At 48.4% G+C, this 14,363-nt stretch overlaps 1 protein-coding gene across 6 annotated transcripts in view; it reads left to right on the top strand.

Moving 5' to 3' along the window:
* Positions 1 to 13,842, top strand: part of TEX2 (testis expressed 2) — a 77,396-nt gene extending 63,554 nt beyond the window's left edge. For 5 of the 6 annotated variants that reach the window (XM_075579941.1, XM_075579944.1, XM_075579943.1 and 2 more), the window contains 4 exons: positions 227 to 349; positions 1,768 to 1,977; positions 4,257 to 4,377; positions 6,007 to 13,842. In XM_075579941.1, coding sequence (XP_075436056.1) covers positions 227 to 349; positions 1,768 to 1,977; positions 4,257 to 4,377; positions 6,007 to 6,117 — 565 coding nt within the window. In that variant the 3' untranslated portion in view covers positions 6,118 to 13,842. The remainder of the gene's footprint in view (positions 1 to 226; positions 350 to 1,767; positions 1,978 to 4,256; positions 4,378 to 6,006) is intronic. The other variant, XM_075579946.1, reaches the window with a different exon arrangement.
* Positions 13,843 to 14,363: the final 521 nt, after the last annotated feature.

The following is a 14,363-nucleotide window of genomic DNA, read 5'->3' as shown; positions in this document are numbered from 1 at the left end:
GGCGTAACAAAATGGCTGTATAAATCTCCTGTGTCAGGCGGCCCATCTGACGTGGGGGGGTTTAAATAACCAAGAAGAACCAGCGATTCCTTTCCCCCTTATGTACTGGGAGCAAAGGGGGGGTTGCCAGAGGTGAAATTAACACTGGTTCAGCTCAGGGGACATCCTACGTCCCACTATGCCGTTAACTGGAACTCTCCAAGCTTATGTCGTGTCCCTCCCACAGGGCCAGGCCACGAGCATACTACCTCGCGGACAGCGATGAGGAATCCTCCAGCGCTGGGTCATCTGATGAAGACGACGCCCCTGAATCAACGGGAGATAAACAGCTGACTCCTGGGGCTGAGGGGTAAGAGCCAGCAAGCCGGCCGAATTGAGTTTGTGTGTTTTGGTTTCTTTAGGTTACTGCATGTTTTTATATATATTATATTATGGGCGTATGTAACAGTTACAGACCAGATTAAAATGTGAGACAGCCTTAGATTTGAAAGAACTTAGACTGGCGGCGGCTGTGAGAGTCTCCGGTAGACTGTTCCAGTTTTGGGGTGCACGGTAAGAGAAGGAGGAGCGGCCGGATACTTTGTTGAACCTTGGGACCATGAACAGTCTTTTGGAGTCAGATCTCGGGTGGTAAGTGCTGCATGTGGTAGGGGTGAGGAGCTTGTTCAGGAGCTTGATGAGGTATGGGGTGACGAGTAGCCCATCCTGTCTCTGTTGGAGCCAGTGAAGATGAGGACGCAGGGGAGAGAGGGGGGGCTTTGCCTGTGCAGCACATGGTAATATCACACAAAAGGGAGCTGCCAACGGAAATCAGACCCCGTGTCTCAACTTCCCGTGTTTACAAAACTAACGTTATAACGTGCATTACTATTAGGTATCCGACACTCCCCCCCCCCCCACCCCCACCCAGATTAAACGCCTTAAACTCTTAGCGCGCCCTATGATATACTCTGTACATCTTAAAAGCCGGTGCCCCAGGGCCCTATGATGTAGAGTACGTCATGGATTAGAGCAGCAATGCTGGTTTCATTTATTGTTTATGTTATTACAGGTTTGAAGCAGGGGGGGTCTCCGGAGCTGAACCCCATTCATTTCAGCCCCGGGGACCCCCTGCTTCCCGAGATACAGACCTCCGTAGAGCGTGCCAGTATCTCTGTGGAGTTTAAAGGTCCTGGTCTCACGCGGGCCAATAGGAAGCCGCGCCGGGTGACGTCACAGCTTCCTATTGGCCAGCCTGCGGCGTGACATTTTAAAGCCGCCATTATGTTAGGCGCACAGTTCCCTGGCTGCATAAATGCCGGCACCCGTACGGAGGTAAGTATCTCAGGAAGCGGGGGGTTCCCGGAGCTGAAATTAGCGGGGTTCAGCTCTGGGGATCCCCTGCTTCAACCCTGTAATTAAAAATACACCTTGAACGAAATCTGTATTGCTGCTTTAAATGCCTGTTTTGGTTCTAGGGGGAGATCGCGTTCCCTGCTGGAGCTGTGAACACGATCGGAACAGGTTGAGGTCTCCCCGCTTCTGTTCATGTTTTGGGGGGCCTGTCCGCGATTACGCGATTGATACACCAAGTGATCTCATGGTTGAGTGCCGGAAGTCTGGTGGCACTCCAGCACCCCTGGTCACCCGGTCCTTTAAAAGGGGTTTTAACTGCCTAGGGTCCTAGGAGAGACAGCACCTATGGGTGTTTACAGGAGCATAGCCGTCATTGTGCACCCGTTGCAGAAAAACTGAAACTCCTATTTTTTTGTCCCCCAAAACCGCCAGGTACCCGGGGCCACATCGGACCAGTAAGATCATGCGATTCGTGGATAAAATCACCAAGTCGAAATATTTCCAGAAGGCGACAGAGACGGAGTTCATCAAGAAGAAGATAGAAGAGGTCTCCAACACGCCGCTGCTGCTAACCGTGGAAGTGCAGGAGTGCCGGGGGACGCTGGCCATTAACATTCCACCGCCTCCTACTGACAGGATATGGTAAGTACACCCAGAGAAGGCTGAATCTGTTCGCAAGGACAACACATACCACTGGTGAGCCCATTCACGTCTCGGACACGTGTCTTGGCATACAACAGTTCCACTGCAGCCAGGGATTCTGGGTAATGACATGCCAATGAGCACGGAATGCAGATGTAGCAGACAGTTATTTCCGGTGTTAACGCAATGTGTGGCGTTATCGCTGGCACGTTATTTAACAAGAGTTAAGGAGAGAACACACCTGTTATTTAACGGGCGACTTGGCGCGTTACTTGCGTTAACGGGGGTAGTAGCGTCTGCAACATCTGTGACCTGTGAGGCTCAACCAGTGTTCAGTCAAATGCGTCATTTATTCCATTGTCTGTCGGCGGAATGGGAGGAGCTGGTCGCGATCAACTCCCAACCGGCATTTAGCCGCAGGGGGAACCTCCGCCGCTTCGACAAGACGTTTTAGGGTAAGGGGATTAACGGTAGGGGTTTTAGTCGGTAGGGGGATAACTTTAGCTGTTAGGGTAAGGGGTTAACTTCAGGCGTTTTAGCAGTAAAGATTAGGGTAGGAGATCAGGGTAAGGGGTTAAGGTTTTTAGGGTCGGGGATTAGGGGTTAAGGTTTTTAGGGTAGGGGATTAGGGGTTAAGGTTTTTAGGGTCGGGGATTAGGGGTTAAGGTTTTTAGGGTAGGGGGTAGCGTTGGTATTAGGGGTTAAGATGAGCGGGTTTTAGGGTAGGGGCTAAGGTTAGTGACTTACGTTGGCGACAAAGCGGCCGATGGATGTGTGTCCCGGCGGCGAGGTGAGCAGTGGCTGAGCGCTTGCAGTCATTGGGTCACGGCGAAACGGACGCGTCCATATGTCCTAGCCCGCCGTTCCGGTGCTCATTCACACCTTCATCAGGAATAAATCGTGGACAGACACTTGGGGGCGTGGGGGGGAGGAAGCCTTTTGTTGAAGACTGGTTGAGCCTCACGGCGCATTCTGTTCTTGGATTAAATACCGCAGCGGTATCGGTACGTGTGAGCGACCAGCAGGACACACGGCAGCCATGTCTGGCGTCAAAGGACTGGTCCAGACTGAATGTCTCATATCCGTGTGCATTACATTCCCTTACAGCCGTCGTCATGGATACAAACCGTTGAGCGTTTGCTTATACGGTCTCCACATAACATACAGCGGGCAAAAGCTCTGGGCAGCCCCCTAACTAACATGAATGGAAGGCCCCAAGTGACACGCTCGGTATTCTCCTTGGCATTACCCAGAAGCGGTTTAACCCACGGTGTAATGTGACCGTGGGATGCATGGTGGGGATTTGGGGGGGGACCCCTGGAAAACACCCTCACGGGTTCCTCGTTTCTGCCGCTGCTAACATCTTGTTAGCAAGAGGTTTGCGACGAGGCTACGGCATTAACCCCGTCGCGGCCACGTTAGTCACACATTGCGCTCCCTTGCATTGTTAACCCCTCGCAGCTGCTAATGCGCTATTTTTTGTGGTGTATCTATCTCCATAATGCTCTGTCCTTTATGGAATACACACAATACTCTTCCTTCTACCACCCCAGGGCTCTTCCACTGGTGCCCCACACGGGGCCTTCCACTGGCGCCCCACACGGGGCCTTCCACTGGTGCCCCACACGGGGCCTTCCACTGGCGCCCCACACGGGGCCTTGATGTAGCCATTGGACGCTCTACTAATTTTAAACGAGTCGCTCAGGCAGCGAAGTGCAGTTTTTGACACTGAAACTTTAGGTAATGTAACTATACAAGGCACACGTGTTAGAACAGGGGTGCGCAACATTTTGGAGCTGCGCCCCCCCCTTCCTGCTCGCGCCCCCTTGCCTTTTTTTCCCAACGTCAAATGACGACGCATGACAGCGTTGAGGCCTCTGCAACCGACACGCCCCACCCCCCAAAACTCTCCCCCACGCACACCCCTGTGTCCGAATACAATATTCTTTAAGTCTTTAAATGTATCTAAAATTACATTTGTAATAACCTTGTGACCCTTTTACTCCTAAATGATCTGGCCCTTTTGGAAAACGAGTTGAAGCGTCCTGGTGTCCACCGTCCATTGTTCCTCTGAGATTTGGTATGTCTGTGTGTTGTGTTGTTCCTTTTGAAGAGTCTCACATCTTCGCCCATCGTCCTGGTCCCAGAAATTCTCTATACACACTGATTGAAGGATAGTGACGCCACTGCTGCATATATTCATGGTACGCAGACTCCAACTGGAGTCCAATGAAAACTGAACAAAGCGTTGAATTTGCCATTTTGCGTTTCTCTTCAAGGTACGGTTTCCGAAAACCTCCTCACCTGGAGCTGAAAGCTCGGCCAAAGCTTGGGGAGCGAGAAGTGACCCTGGCTCATGTCACCGAGTGGATCGAGAAGAAACTGGAACAGGAATTCCAGGTAAGACATGGGCCACGAATCCCCCCCGGGGAGAGCGCCATTTTAAGCCCCCCCCCCCGGACACTTGTACTATTTCCCACGCTTCGATCTCCGGAACGGAGCGTCCGATTTGAAAAATGAAAACGGCGCTGGAAAGGGCGAGAAGAGATATATACATAATCAAAAACCAAATATGGCGAGTAGCGGGGGCTGCTGCTTTAAAACGCCTTGCGTTTATTTTATGCAGTGTTATTCACCAGTATGATGTCTGTTTTCACCGCACGTTTTTTGCCCTGCTCACCGACTCGGCGGCCCCCCTTCTGTGTATGCGCGGACTCGGCAGCCCCCCTTCACGTGTGCGTGGACTCGGTGGCCCCCTTCTGCGCATGCGCGGACTCTGCGGCCCCCTTCTGCGCATGCGCGGACTCGGCGGGCCCCCCTTCTGCGCATGCGCGGACTCGGTGGGGCCCCCCTTTTGTGCATGCGCGGACTTGGCGGGCCCCCCTTCTGCGTATGCGCGGACTCGGCGGGCCCCCCTTCTGCGCATGTGCGGACTCGGCGGCTCCCCTTCTGGGTATGCGCGGACTCGGCGGGCCCCCCTTCTGCGTATGCGCGGACTCGGCAGCACCCCTTCGCAGTCATGAAACGTACCACCGTATTGGCAAATCGCGGAGAAGCGGGACACTACTGTATACAACGGTTTCTCCAATAAGACTGTTTGAAGTCTTCATGGAAACCAGTCGGGTGACGCGAGTGTGAATAAACAGCAGCCGTCGCTATATGGGCGCTGAATGCTCTGGGCCCTTACCTACAAATTAAAATTAATTCTAAAACCGCCACGAAAAACAAATAAAGAAATAAGGTGGGTAATCACACGGCGCTCACATTGTGCCTCTCCCCAGGAAAAGTCCTCAATCTGCTCACTCATCCCCCATAGAGCCCCCAACCTTCATTCTCTCCCTGTACCTTCTTTCTTTGTCTGTCAATGTTCCGTTTATCTCTTCTCCCCCCTCCCCCCCCTACATCGTTCTAGGACATTTGGTCACGGACGTTTTACCGCGACCAAATCTCCGCTGGCGTTTAGCCAATCTCTCCGGCAGCTGTTTCGCCACCAAGGTAAGCCCCTAACTGTAGCCTAAAACCCCCCAATACGAACGCTTCCTCCTACCCTAAAACCTTGCCCCCTTACCCCGAGGCCCCCGCTTACCCCGAGGCCCCTTACCCTAAAGCGCCGCTACCCTAACCGCTAAATTAACCCTAAATCTAACTTACCTTATTGGCGAAGCCACCGCCGACCAAATATCTGCTTCCGCCTCTCCATATCCTTTACTGTCCCCGCGTGATTAATGTAAAGTGCCTTTAGTATAATACTATTCTTGTATATAGCGCCGAGAATACGCAGCGCCGCGCAGTATATAGAATTTGCAAATGATTTGGGCAGATAACGAAGAAAGCCCAATTTTCGGCGACTTTTCCTAAACTGTGGCACGAAAAGGTATTTGTATTCGTATTTCCCCCAGAGTACAAAAAAGTAGCTCCTCACCACAACCCCTTAACTTGCCACCCTCTGGCTTCGGAGACCGACCTCTTGTTCTACCTCTTCTCTCTCACGGAACTATGCTTCGCTGATCATATTTTATTTTTCCCCAGAAAATATTTGTCATGCCAAACATGGACGATGTTTATGTCCCACTAATGCACTCCGCCACGGATCCCCGTTCCTCGAAAGAAGCAGAGGCCGAGGCTGCCGACGGACCATGACATGTGAAAAGCCTTCGCTGTTTACAGTATTAAACTTCATTTCCACGTTTTTTCTTTTGCAAACCCGGGCTGTATTGTCGTCCCAAACCCGTGCCACCGTTTCTCAAGACGCAGTCTCGGAGTGACCTGGACCAGACTGACCACCATGCTGATCTTCTCAGTTGGGTTCCCTCAAAATTAACTGAAGGGGAGTTGACATGTTCCCACTTTCTTCTGGAAAGAGTTTCCCTCCACCAAGGGGAAAGTCGATTTGCCTCTTCCTGGCCCAGACTGACCACCATGCTGATCTTCTCAGTTGGGTTCCCTCAAAATTAGCTGAAGGGGAGTTGGCATGTTCCCACTTTCTTCTGGAAAGAGTTTCCCTCCACCAAGGGGAAAGTCGATTTGCCTCTTCCTGGCCCAGACTGACCACCATGCTGATCTTCTCAGTTGGGTTCCCTCAAAATTAGCTGAAGGGGAGTTGGCATGTTCCCACTTTCTTCTGAAAAAAGATTCTTCCCTCCACCCAGTGGAAAGTCGATTGTCCTCTTCCTTCCAAATCTCCCAGCATTGAGATGTTCCCACGTTGAGACCAGTATGAGTTTAATGGCTTAAGTCTTGGTGTTTGGTGACGCCTACTTTAACCCTTTTGGATGCCCCCAAGGTGCAGCCATCACGTCACAGGGTCTGGCGCTGCCGGGGGGGCCTCACGACGTCGTGGCTCTGTCACGGGCTGCCCACTCATTTTCTAGGGGAAGAACGGGTGAACGCGATCTGGCCGGGAGAGGGCAACCACCTCAACCGCGATACCGCCCATCGCCTGATCGCTCCGTGGAGCAGCCCCGCGATGTGCTGGGAGGGCATGAGGCCCGCTGGTGTCGTGAACCTCTCCACCACTCAAAGGCCTAAATATATCCGTGGAAAGATTTAGATGTATTTTTTTTTTTTTAAAGTGGATTATTTACAACCAGGAGCCAAGTGGGGGAGATGGCGGGTTACCCTAAATTAAGATTATGGGGTAAATACTAAATACAGTACTCTCCCCATCAAAGCCTAATGGAGATAGACATCCGCCTCGGCTTATATAGAATTATCCCCCTATACATATACTGTATGCCTCAACTAGGACCAACCAGAAAACGGTTAGAGGTGGCGTGTGGGTTCTTAGCTTGCAGGGCGGTGCCATGTAAATATAACAACCCAATTAGATGGGTTACACGTGTAAAACCACTTGTCCCGTTTCCTTTGTAAGGTCACCGAGATTTAAACCTGTCCAGCATCACCGCGGTTGGTTCACTCTGGTCCTACACCCAGGGGCGGGCAACTCCAGTCCCCGAGGGCCACCAACAGGTCAGGTTTTCAGGCATATGCCTGCTTCAGCACAGGTGGCTCAGTCTTTGACTGAGCCACTGATTGGGCCACCCGTGCTGAAGCAGGGATCTCCTTAAAACCTGACCTGTTGGTGGACCTTGAGGTCTGGAGTTTCCCACCCCATGGACTACACTGTTAACCCCTACAGTGCCAGCAGGGTCAGCGACGCTATGCGTTGCCATTTATATGTTGTTGGGTTGTGCCTGGTTAAACCCCCAATGTTTTTTATGTGGTTGTACAGTTTAAGTTGTGTGTGTTTTTTTGTTTTTGTTTTCCCCCCCTCCGTGTCGCTTCCGGTTGCGAGAGACCCGAGTCTGCGTGCCCGACCTCGCCACCTTACACTGCCATTCTATCTCGTAGGTACGTTTTTCTCAGACTAGCATCCTTCGGGTTACCGACCGCCCCCCCAATCAGCAGGGGGACTGCACAATGTCACGTCTGGGAAACCCCTTGACAAGTTCTATATGACGCCTCTAGCCGAGTTTAGCAATGAGCCCGTGCAGACTAGAGATCCTGAAGATGGGAAGTAGCGCTCGTTATACAGCACGGCCATGTATTCCGCTCCCTTAAAGCCGCCGTTTTAAAAATGTTTTATTTCTTTTTTTCCATTCAATATGGGCATCTACACAACCTGCACACTGACAAGTGATTGGCTAAGCTGCAGATCGATACGTTCTCCTGTAATCGATCGCTGAAGATTCGGCTCGGGGGTTCTTTGTATCACTGTTAGGGCTGCAGAAGATTACCCACGATGCAAAGTTCTGTGTGGAAGATCATGTGACCAGGCAGGCACTAGATACAATTGGTGCACTGCTAGAGAGGGGGCAGGGTTCAAGAGCCAGAGCCTGTCTCAGAAGAGGAAGGGGATGTGAGTGTGTAAATGGTTGCCATAGAAACACAAATGCTTGTTACATTAGAATACATTAAAAATGTCTTTTAAAATAGTTTTTTTTTTTTTTAAATGTTACAAGTATTTGCTCATAGTACAGAACTTATTTATGAAATAAAACACACGTAGGATATTGCTTGAACTGCAGCTTTAAATGGCAGGATAGTGGTAACTTTACGAAAAGGCAGATCCCCCGGCCACTGACCAATGACCACCACTGGTTCTCCCCGGCCAGACGCTGGTCTTAATAACCCGGGATTGTCCCATTTCCCGTGTTTGAAAGTTGGTAGCCTTAAATATACTGATTTAATGCCAAAAAGAAAACCTTTCATGGCCTTGGGAGACGGGGGACTGTCGGTCGGGGGAATTTTCTAGCTGAATATCATGTTTGGGAAGTCCCTTTGCATCTGAGAATGAGCTGACTGGTGTGCTGAGAAGTACTGAGTGTGTGTGTATGTAATCTCTTCATTGCTATTAAATTACCTCCCTCTCTAGGGTATGGGCTGGGCAACTCCAGTCCTCAAGGGCCCCCAACGGGTAATGTTTTCAGGACATCCCTGCTTCAGCACAGGTGGCTCAATCTGAGCCACGGGTTGAGCCACCTGTGCTGAAGCTGGGACTGATTGAGCCACCTGTGCTGAAGCAGGGATATCCTGAAAACCTGACCTGTTTATGGCCCTTGATGACTGGAGAAGACCACACCTGCTCTCGATAGAGTTCTAACGCTGGACTAACGCCAGCGCAGCTAGAAGGATCCACAACGCATTGCCACGCAATGACTTGCCCGCCATTATGGTAACTAAGAGGTTAAAGCCGGAATGTCACCCCATTTTCTTTTCTTTTTACCATGGGAAGCAGGGGATCCCCCGCATTAATTCCAGGGGCTTCTGGTTTCCGAGACACTTACCGGGTTAAGGTACCACTGGCATTTCCTTTTTTAATACAATTCCCCCGTGTCACGTGACCATTCCCATTGGCTGCCGTGATACAGCGGATTTAAACCGCCACGTTTCCCCCGGAGGGAACTGGAACATGCTCATTTTACCGGCAAGTATCTCGGGAACCAAAAAACTTGGCAGACTGCCGTGTTAAGTTAAAAAAAAAAAGACAATTATCAAACAAATTGTGACACTACGCTGCTTCCTCGGACGCTTAAAGGTTGACTGAACCTTTCGACTTATTTGTTTCCCGTGAAAAATGGATGCTTCTGCTCGCACCTCATCCGTTTACCTCTAATATCTGATATTTATCTGCTATTTCCCTTAATCTGGCTAAAGACACTACAACTTTTTTACAAAAAAAAAAAAAAGCTGCAGAGAACCCAAAAAGCTGAGGAAAAAAAAGCGGTCTGTGAGTAGGGTTACAGGCTCTGCACTTGTTTAACCCAGGCTGTGCTGAAAATCGGTGTACTGCGGCAGGCTTCTAGAAATCCATGTTAAAATGGGTAAGAAGGAAAGAGTGACACACACTGCTCATTTGCATGTCATTACCCAGAATCCCTGGCGGCAGCGGAAGCTGTGTACGCTAAGAGATTGCAGACGTGTCTGAGACATGAATGTGCTCACAAGTGGGGGTTTTATTTGCTACGATCTTTACCTAATTTTGTGTGTGTGATGACACTGAAAATAACCCGGTTTAACCCCTGGTTCCCAAGCGGTGAAACAGAACAACTTTGGGTCTGGTACTTTAATATTTTCTAGATCAGAATGCCGGATGGATGGAGAACTTGTTGGGCTATTCGTCGATTTCTCCCATTTTAAGCCAAGATAAAGGGGGGATTTGTCCTATTAATCCACTGCCAGCAACATACAAGACCCTTCAGATAACAAGTAGGAAATGCCATTTTTAAGTGGGCTGGGTGTGTGTAGATACTCGGCATCATCATGCTGCACAGCGTGGTCATGTTCAGGGTGGCAAAATTCCTCTCTTCCCAAAAAAGAAAATCCTGTTTGACCCATTCACTGCTACAGAAGACGGCGCTCGCTGGCCGGGAATGGGTTGGATCGCGCCAACATGGCTACAAAAGCTTGATTTGCATTGTCGGGCGTCGGATAGCGCGTGTAATATTTGAGTTGGTTTTGAGCTCTAACATTGGCTTGTGTGAGGCGATCACGAAGGTGACAAGCAGGTGGAAAATACGATGTACAGTATATGGGACGACAGATGTGTGTGTTGGATGTATAGATAACAGAAAGTGTTGTGGGATGTGTCGTCGATAAATCTTTCACGTTTTCATGTTGATTCGTTTCCCGGAATGAAGCAGCCATAAGACAAGTAATGTGAATTAGGCTATGTTCAGTTTTATTTTATATACCGATATTTCTGTGCTTTTATAGAAACCGCGGCTAAAGCATAGGGCGCTTTATATATAGTGACGTACAATCTCAAAAGTCTCGTGGCAAAAAAAATGGGGTCTTTCTGAAAGATTAAGTGGGAACACGTGAAACTCCACAGTGGCCGGGAAATTATTTAATTATGGGTCGAGTTTAAATGAACCCCTTTTGCTGTCCGAGAGGGGTCACAACACTCATAGAAAGTTTTATATCAGAATATTAATATACGAAAACTCTACATTTACCTCCACCTAGGAAGATAAGAATTTAATAATAACACTAGTCACTAAATGAATATAACACTTCGAGATCCAACCCCTTTTTTCATTATTTCACCGTTTCCAAAACCGTTGGAACACTAATGCCCTTCTTTTGGCGCGTGCCGTGTAGAAGCCTTCCCCAGGTCGGAGAAGAGATTAGCACTAAAATCTTCCGCAGCACCGGGAAACCGTTTCACGGCATTGTGAATAAGGGGGATGTATCTGGGAACAGTTTGGGCCAGGAATCCTTATTTTGCATCGGGGAGTATGTATCTCGTGGCTCAAACCGAGTGTTTGACGCCCGGCGCCGATCAAAGGAGACGGAAGTCAGCGAGACATGTTGATTCTTCGTGTCGCCACGCCCCAAATCTCATACGGGGTCAAATTGGAGCAAAGCAACCAGGGCCCAACAAGGCTTAGCGCATGGGTGCTAGTCAAAAACGAAGTTCTCCCACAATCAAGGGTATGCCTCCGGTGTATAGGTCAAGCTCGCACGTATTTGCCCACTGGCGCTGCCAGAGATTCACTAACCTGCGATATAGGTTATCGCACTGTGACCCTGCATTGACGCCAGTGGCAGTCAACGTGGAGGGGATCTCCGTCCGATAACCTGTCCCGGAGGTTAGTCAATACGCTGGACAAAGTACCTTAACGCATCAATACGGCCCTTCTATATATTGTAACGCTGATCTTCTGTGCGGATGCTGGACCCATTCAGTTGATTGGCGCTGATCTCTTCTCCCGCTATGGGAAGTGGTTTCACCCCATATGGAAATTGGGACTCGAGGAACAAGATACAAATTCTCCCATCTTGCTCCAAAGTGGCCATGATACATCTCCCCCCAGGAATATATATATATATGTTTATTTTTGTTACCGTTCGCAGATTTTGAGTTCTGATTAAAATTGCCAACTTTTATTTTGCGCTCCTCAGCTAACATGGTCTTTACAGTGAGGTCGGTTTTGAGACTTATTTAGCGAGATTTCTTTTCGCCCTTTGGAAAATAACATATATATTTTTTTTAACGGATTTTCTACTTTTTTGTGTTCAAATTGACTATGTGAACTTATATATTTTCCTTCGTACGCAAAATGACGCTTGGCCGAGCAACTGTAACCCTTTCTCTGCTGGGAAGGTTTAAAAATGGATTGGCAGCAGACTGGGTTAACCCCTTCATGCTCCGCTGCCAGTGACGGGGGTGAAGCAGCAGTCCCTCCAAAGATTTGGGGGTTTGTTGTAAATTGTGTGATCGCGTTTTATTTTGTGTAAGGACCGCGAGTTCTTCATGTGTGCGATATTATGCACACGCTATGGGGTCTTCTCCCCCGAGATGTCTTCAAAGCAACATCGATTTCTTGGTGGGCCAACTCCAGTCCTCAAGAGCCACCAACGGGGGAGGTTTTCAGGATATCCCTGCTTCAGCACAGGTAGCTCAAATCAGTGGGCGAGTCTTTGATTGAGCCACCTATGCTGAAGCAGGGATATCGTGAAAACCTGAGCTTGTTGGTGGTCCTTGAGGACTGGAGTTGGCCGTCCCTGGACTATAGAGATTTGGGGGGGGGGGGGGAGGGGGACTTTATAGCAGTAATCATACCAGCACTATACTCCAAGTGTGATAATGATCCTCCTTTTCTGCCAACATTACCAAGTCAGATCTGAACAAAAACTGGCCTGGGACAACTTGCTGACCTGGGGTTTATATGTAGGGATATGTACCCCGTCTTTATTAGTACTTATTTGTACTGCCCCCCTGAGACTAGGCTATTACCAGTGGGGTATCTCACTGTTCAGCAAGTATACCTGTCCCACCTTTACAGCCCACCAGTGGAGATGCAAATCAGATAACGTTCCCCCTCATTGATTGGCTCACAGGCGTGGCATTGACAGGCAGACATTTTTTTTTCTCCCGGAACGGTAGGGAGGGAAAGTTATCTTTCTGCTGAACTAAATGCCTCTGCGAGAAAAACGTAGGGGGGTGGGGGTGAAAACGGTAGGCCAACTGTAATCAAAGAGGGAACTATGAGTTTAAAAAAACATTCAGGGCCGTTTTCCCCAAGGAAATGACAAACATTATTCTTATTCGGTGTTGCCTTGAAAATTCAGCGATATTACACACACGGGAAACTCGTTTTGGTCCATTCAAGGTGCAATCCCATTTAGGGCCTAAATGCACTAATGGTAGTGAAGCGTTTCATGGTTGAAATGTGTGCTTCAAAAAAAAAATATCTAACGAGTATCAATAGTCTTAAGGATACTTACTCTGTCCTAGTTTGTTCTCTGATAAGGAGAGGTGGTGGGCACAACATACATCTGTTATCAGTGGTGCTCAAACAAGATACACCATAATAATAATACCCCAGCCACTTCTGTAAGAGAAACATGATGGGGGGGGGGGGGGGGGGGGAGGGGGGCAGCTAATACAACACATTGAAGATTTTAACCATTTAACCTATAACTAAATATGGTCCTTGGTGGAATTGCACCTTGTAAAAGGTACCACACCCAGCAACAAACCTACAGCTGCACTACTTAAATTGAGTAGGGGGACTGCTGCTTTCATCTACAGCACTTTGCTTGGAAACAAAGTTAGCATTTAATATATATTTAAATATATATATATATTTAATTTGAATTGCTGTCAATTATCTTAATATAATTCTGGCTTTGTGTATAATGTTGTCTTTTTTTTTTTTTTTAGCACCGTGCGTCGCGCAGTTCTTTACGTAATTTAATTTGTGTGCAGTTTGTTACAGGTCTGAACGCACACCAACGTATGGTCAGATATCCTGATTTATTACACTATACGTGTCCATGCTGCACATGTTAAAAATTTGTGGGTAATCAAAAATCCGCTTGCTGTTTTCTGAAATAAAAAAAAATGTCTCCAATCTCCAGCGGCTTTCCTTTTATTCAGGGTGACTTACTAAAGCATGGGAATTGGGTGGGGGAGGCTGGGTGCCATTAACAGTTTATAATCCATCTGTCAGAATATCAGAATTATGCATGCATTTTAGTTATTAACCTCTTTCTGGAGGTCAAAAATAACAATGAAGTAGTAAAAGAATCACATCCGATACGCCTCTTACTGGATTCACAAAACTGCATCAGTTGAAAGAATCCCTACATCTCTGGAAATGATGGAATTATTAACGTTTTGGGGAAATTCTGCCAGATGGAAAGTCTGCAGCTCCCTCCTCTGGTCATATCTAATAATGTCAATTCTCATCGCTCATCTTATATATCATTTTTATACCAGTTTGGACAGTTTCCTGAGAGTGGAGCACTTAATAGCGTGTCCTAAAATATCAACGGTTAGTCCAAATAAAAAGGATGCTCTGATGCAAAAGCAGTTATTTATTAAGAGACCTGTTTCGTCATGTATTGCTTCGCGGAGCAGTTTATTTACAGCATGA

Source organism: Ascaphus truei, chromosome 22, assembly GCF_040206685.1.
Source record: "Ascaphus truei isolate aAscTru1 chromosome 22, aAscTru1.hap1, whole genome shotgun sequence".
In the NCBI taxonomy this organism is placed as follows: Eukaryota; Metazoa; Chordata; class Amphibia; order Anura; family Ascaphidae; genus Ascaphus; species Ascaphus truei.
The sequence above is the reverse complement of the archived record's forward strand: the minus strand, read 5'-3'. Positions and strand labels throughout refer to the sequence as shown.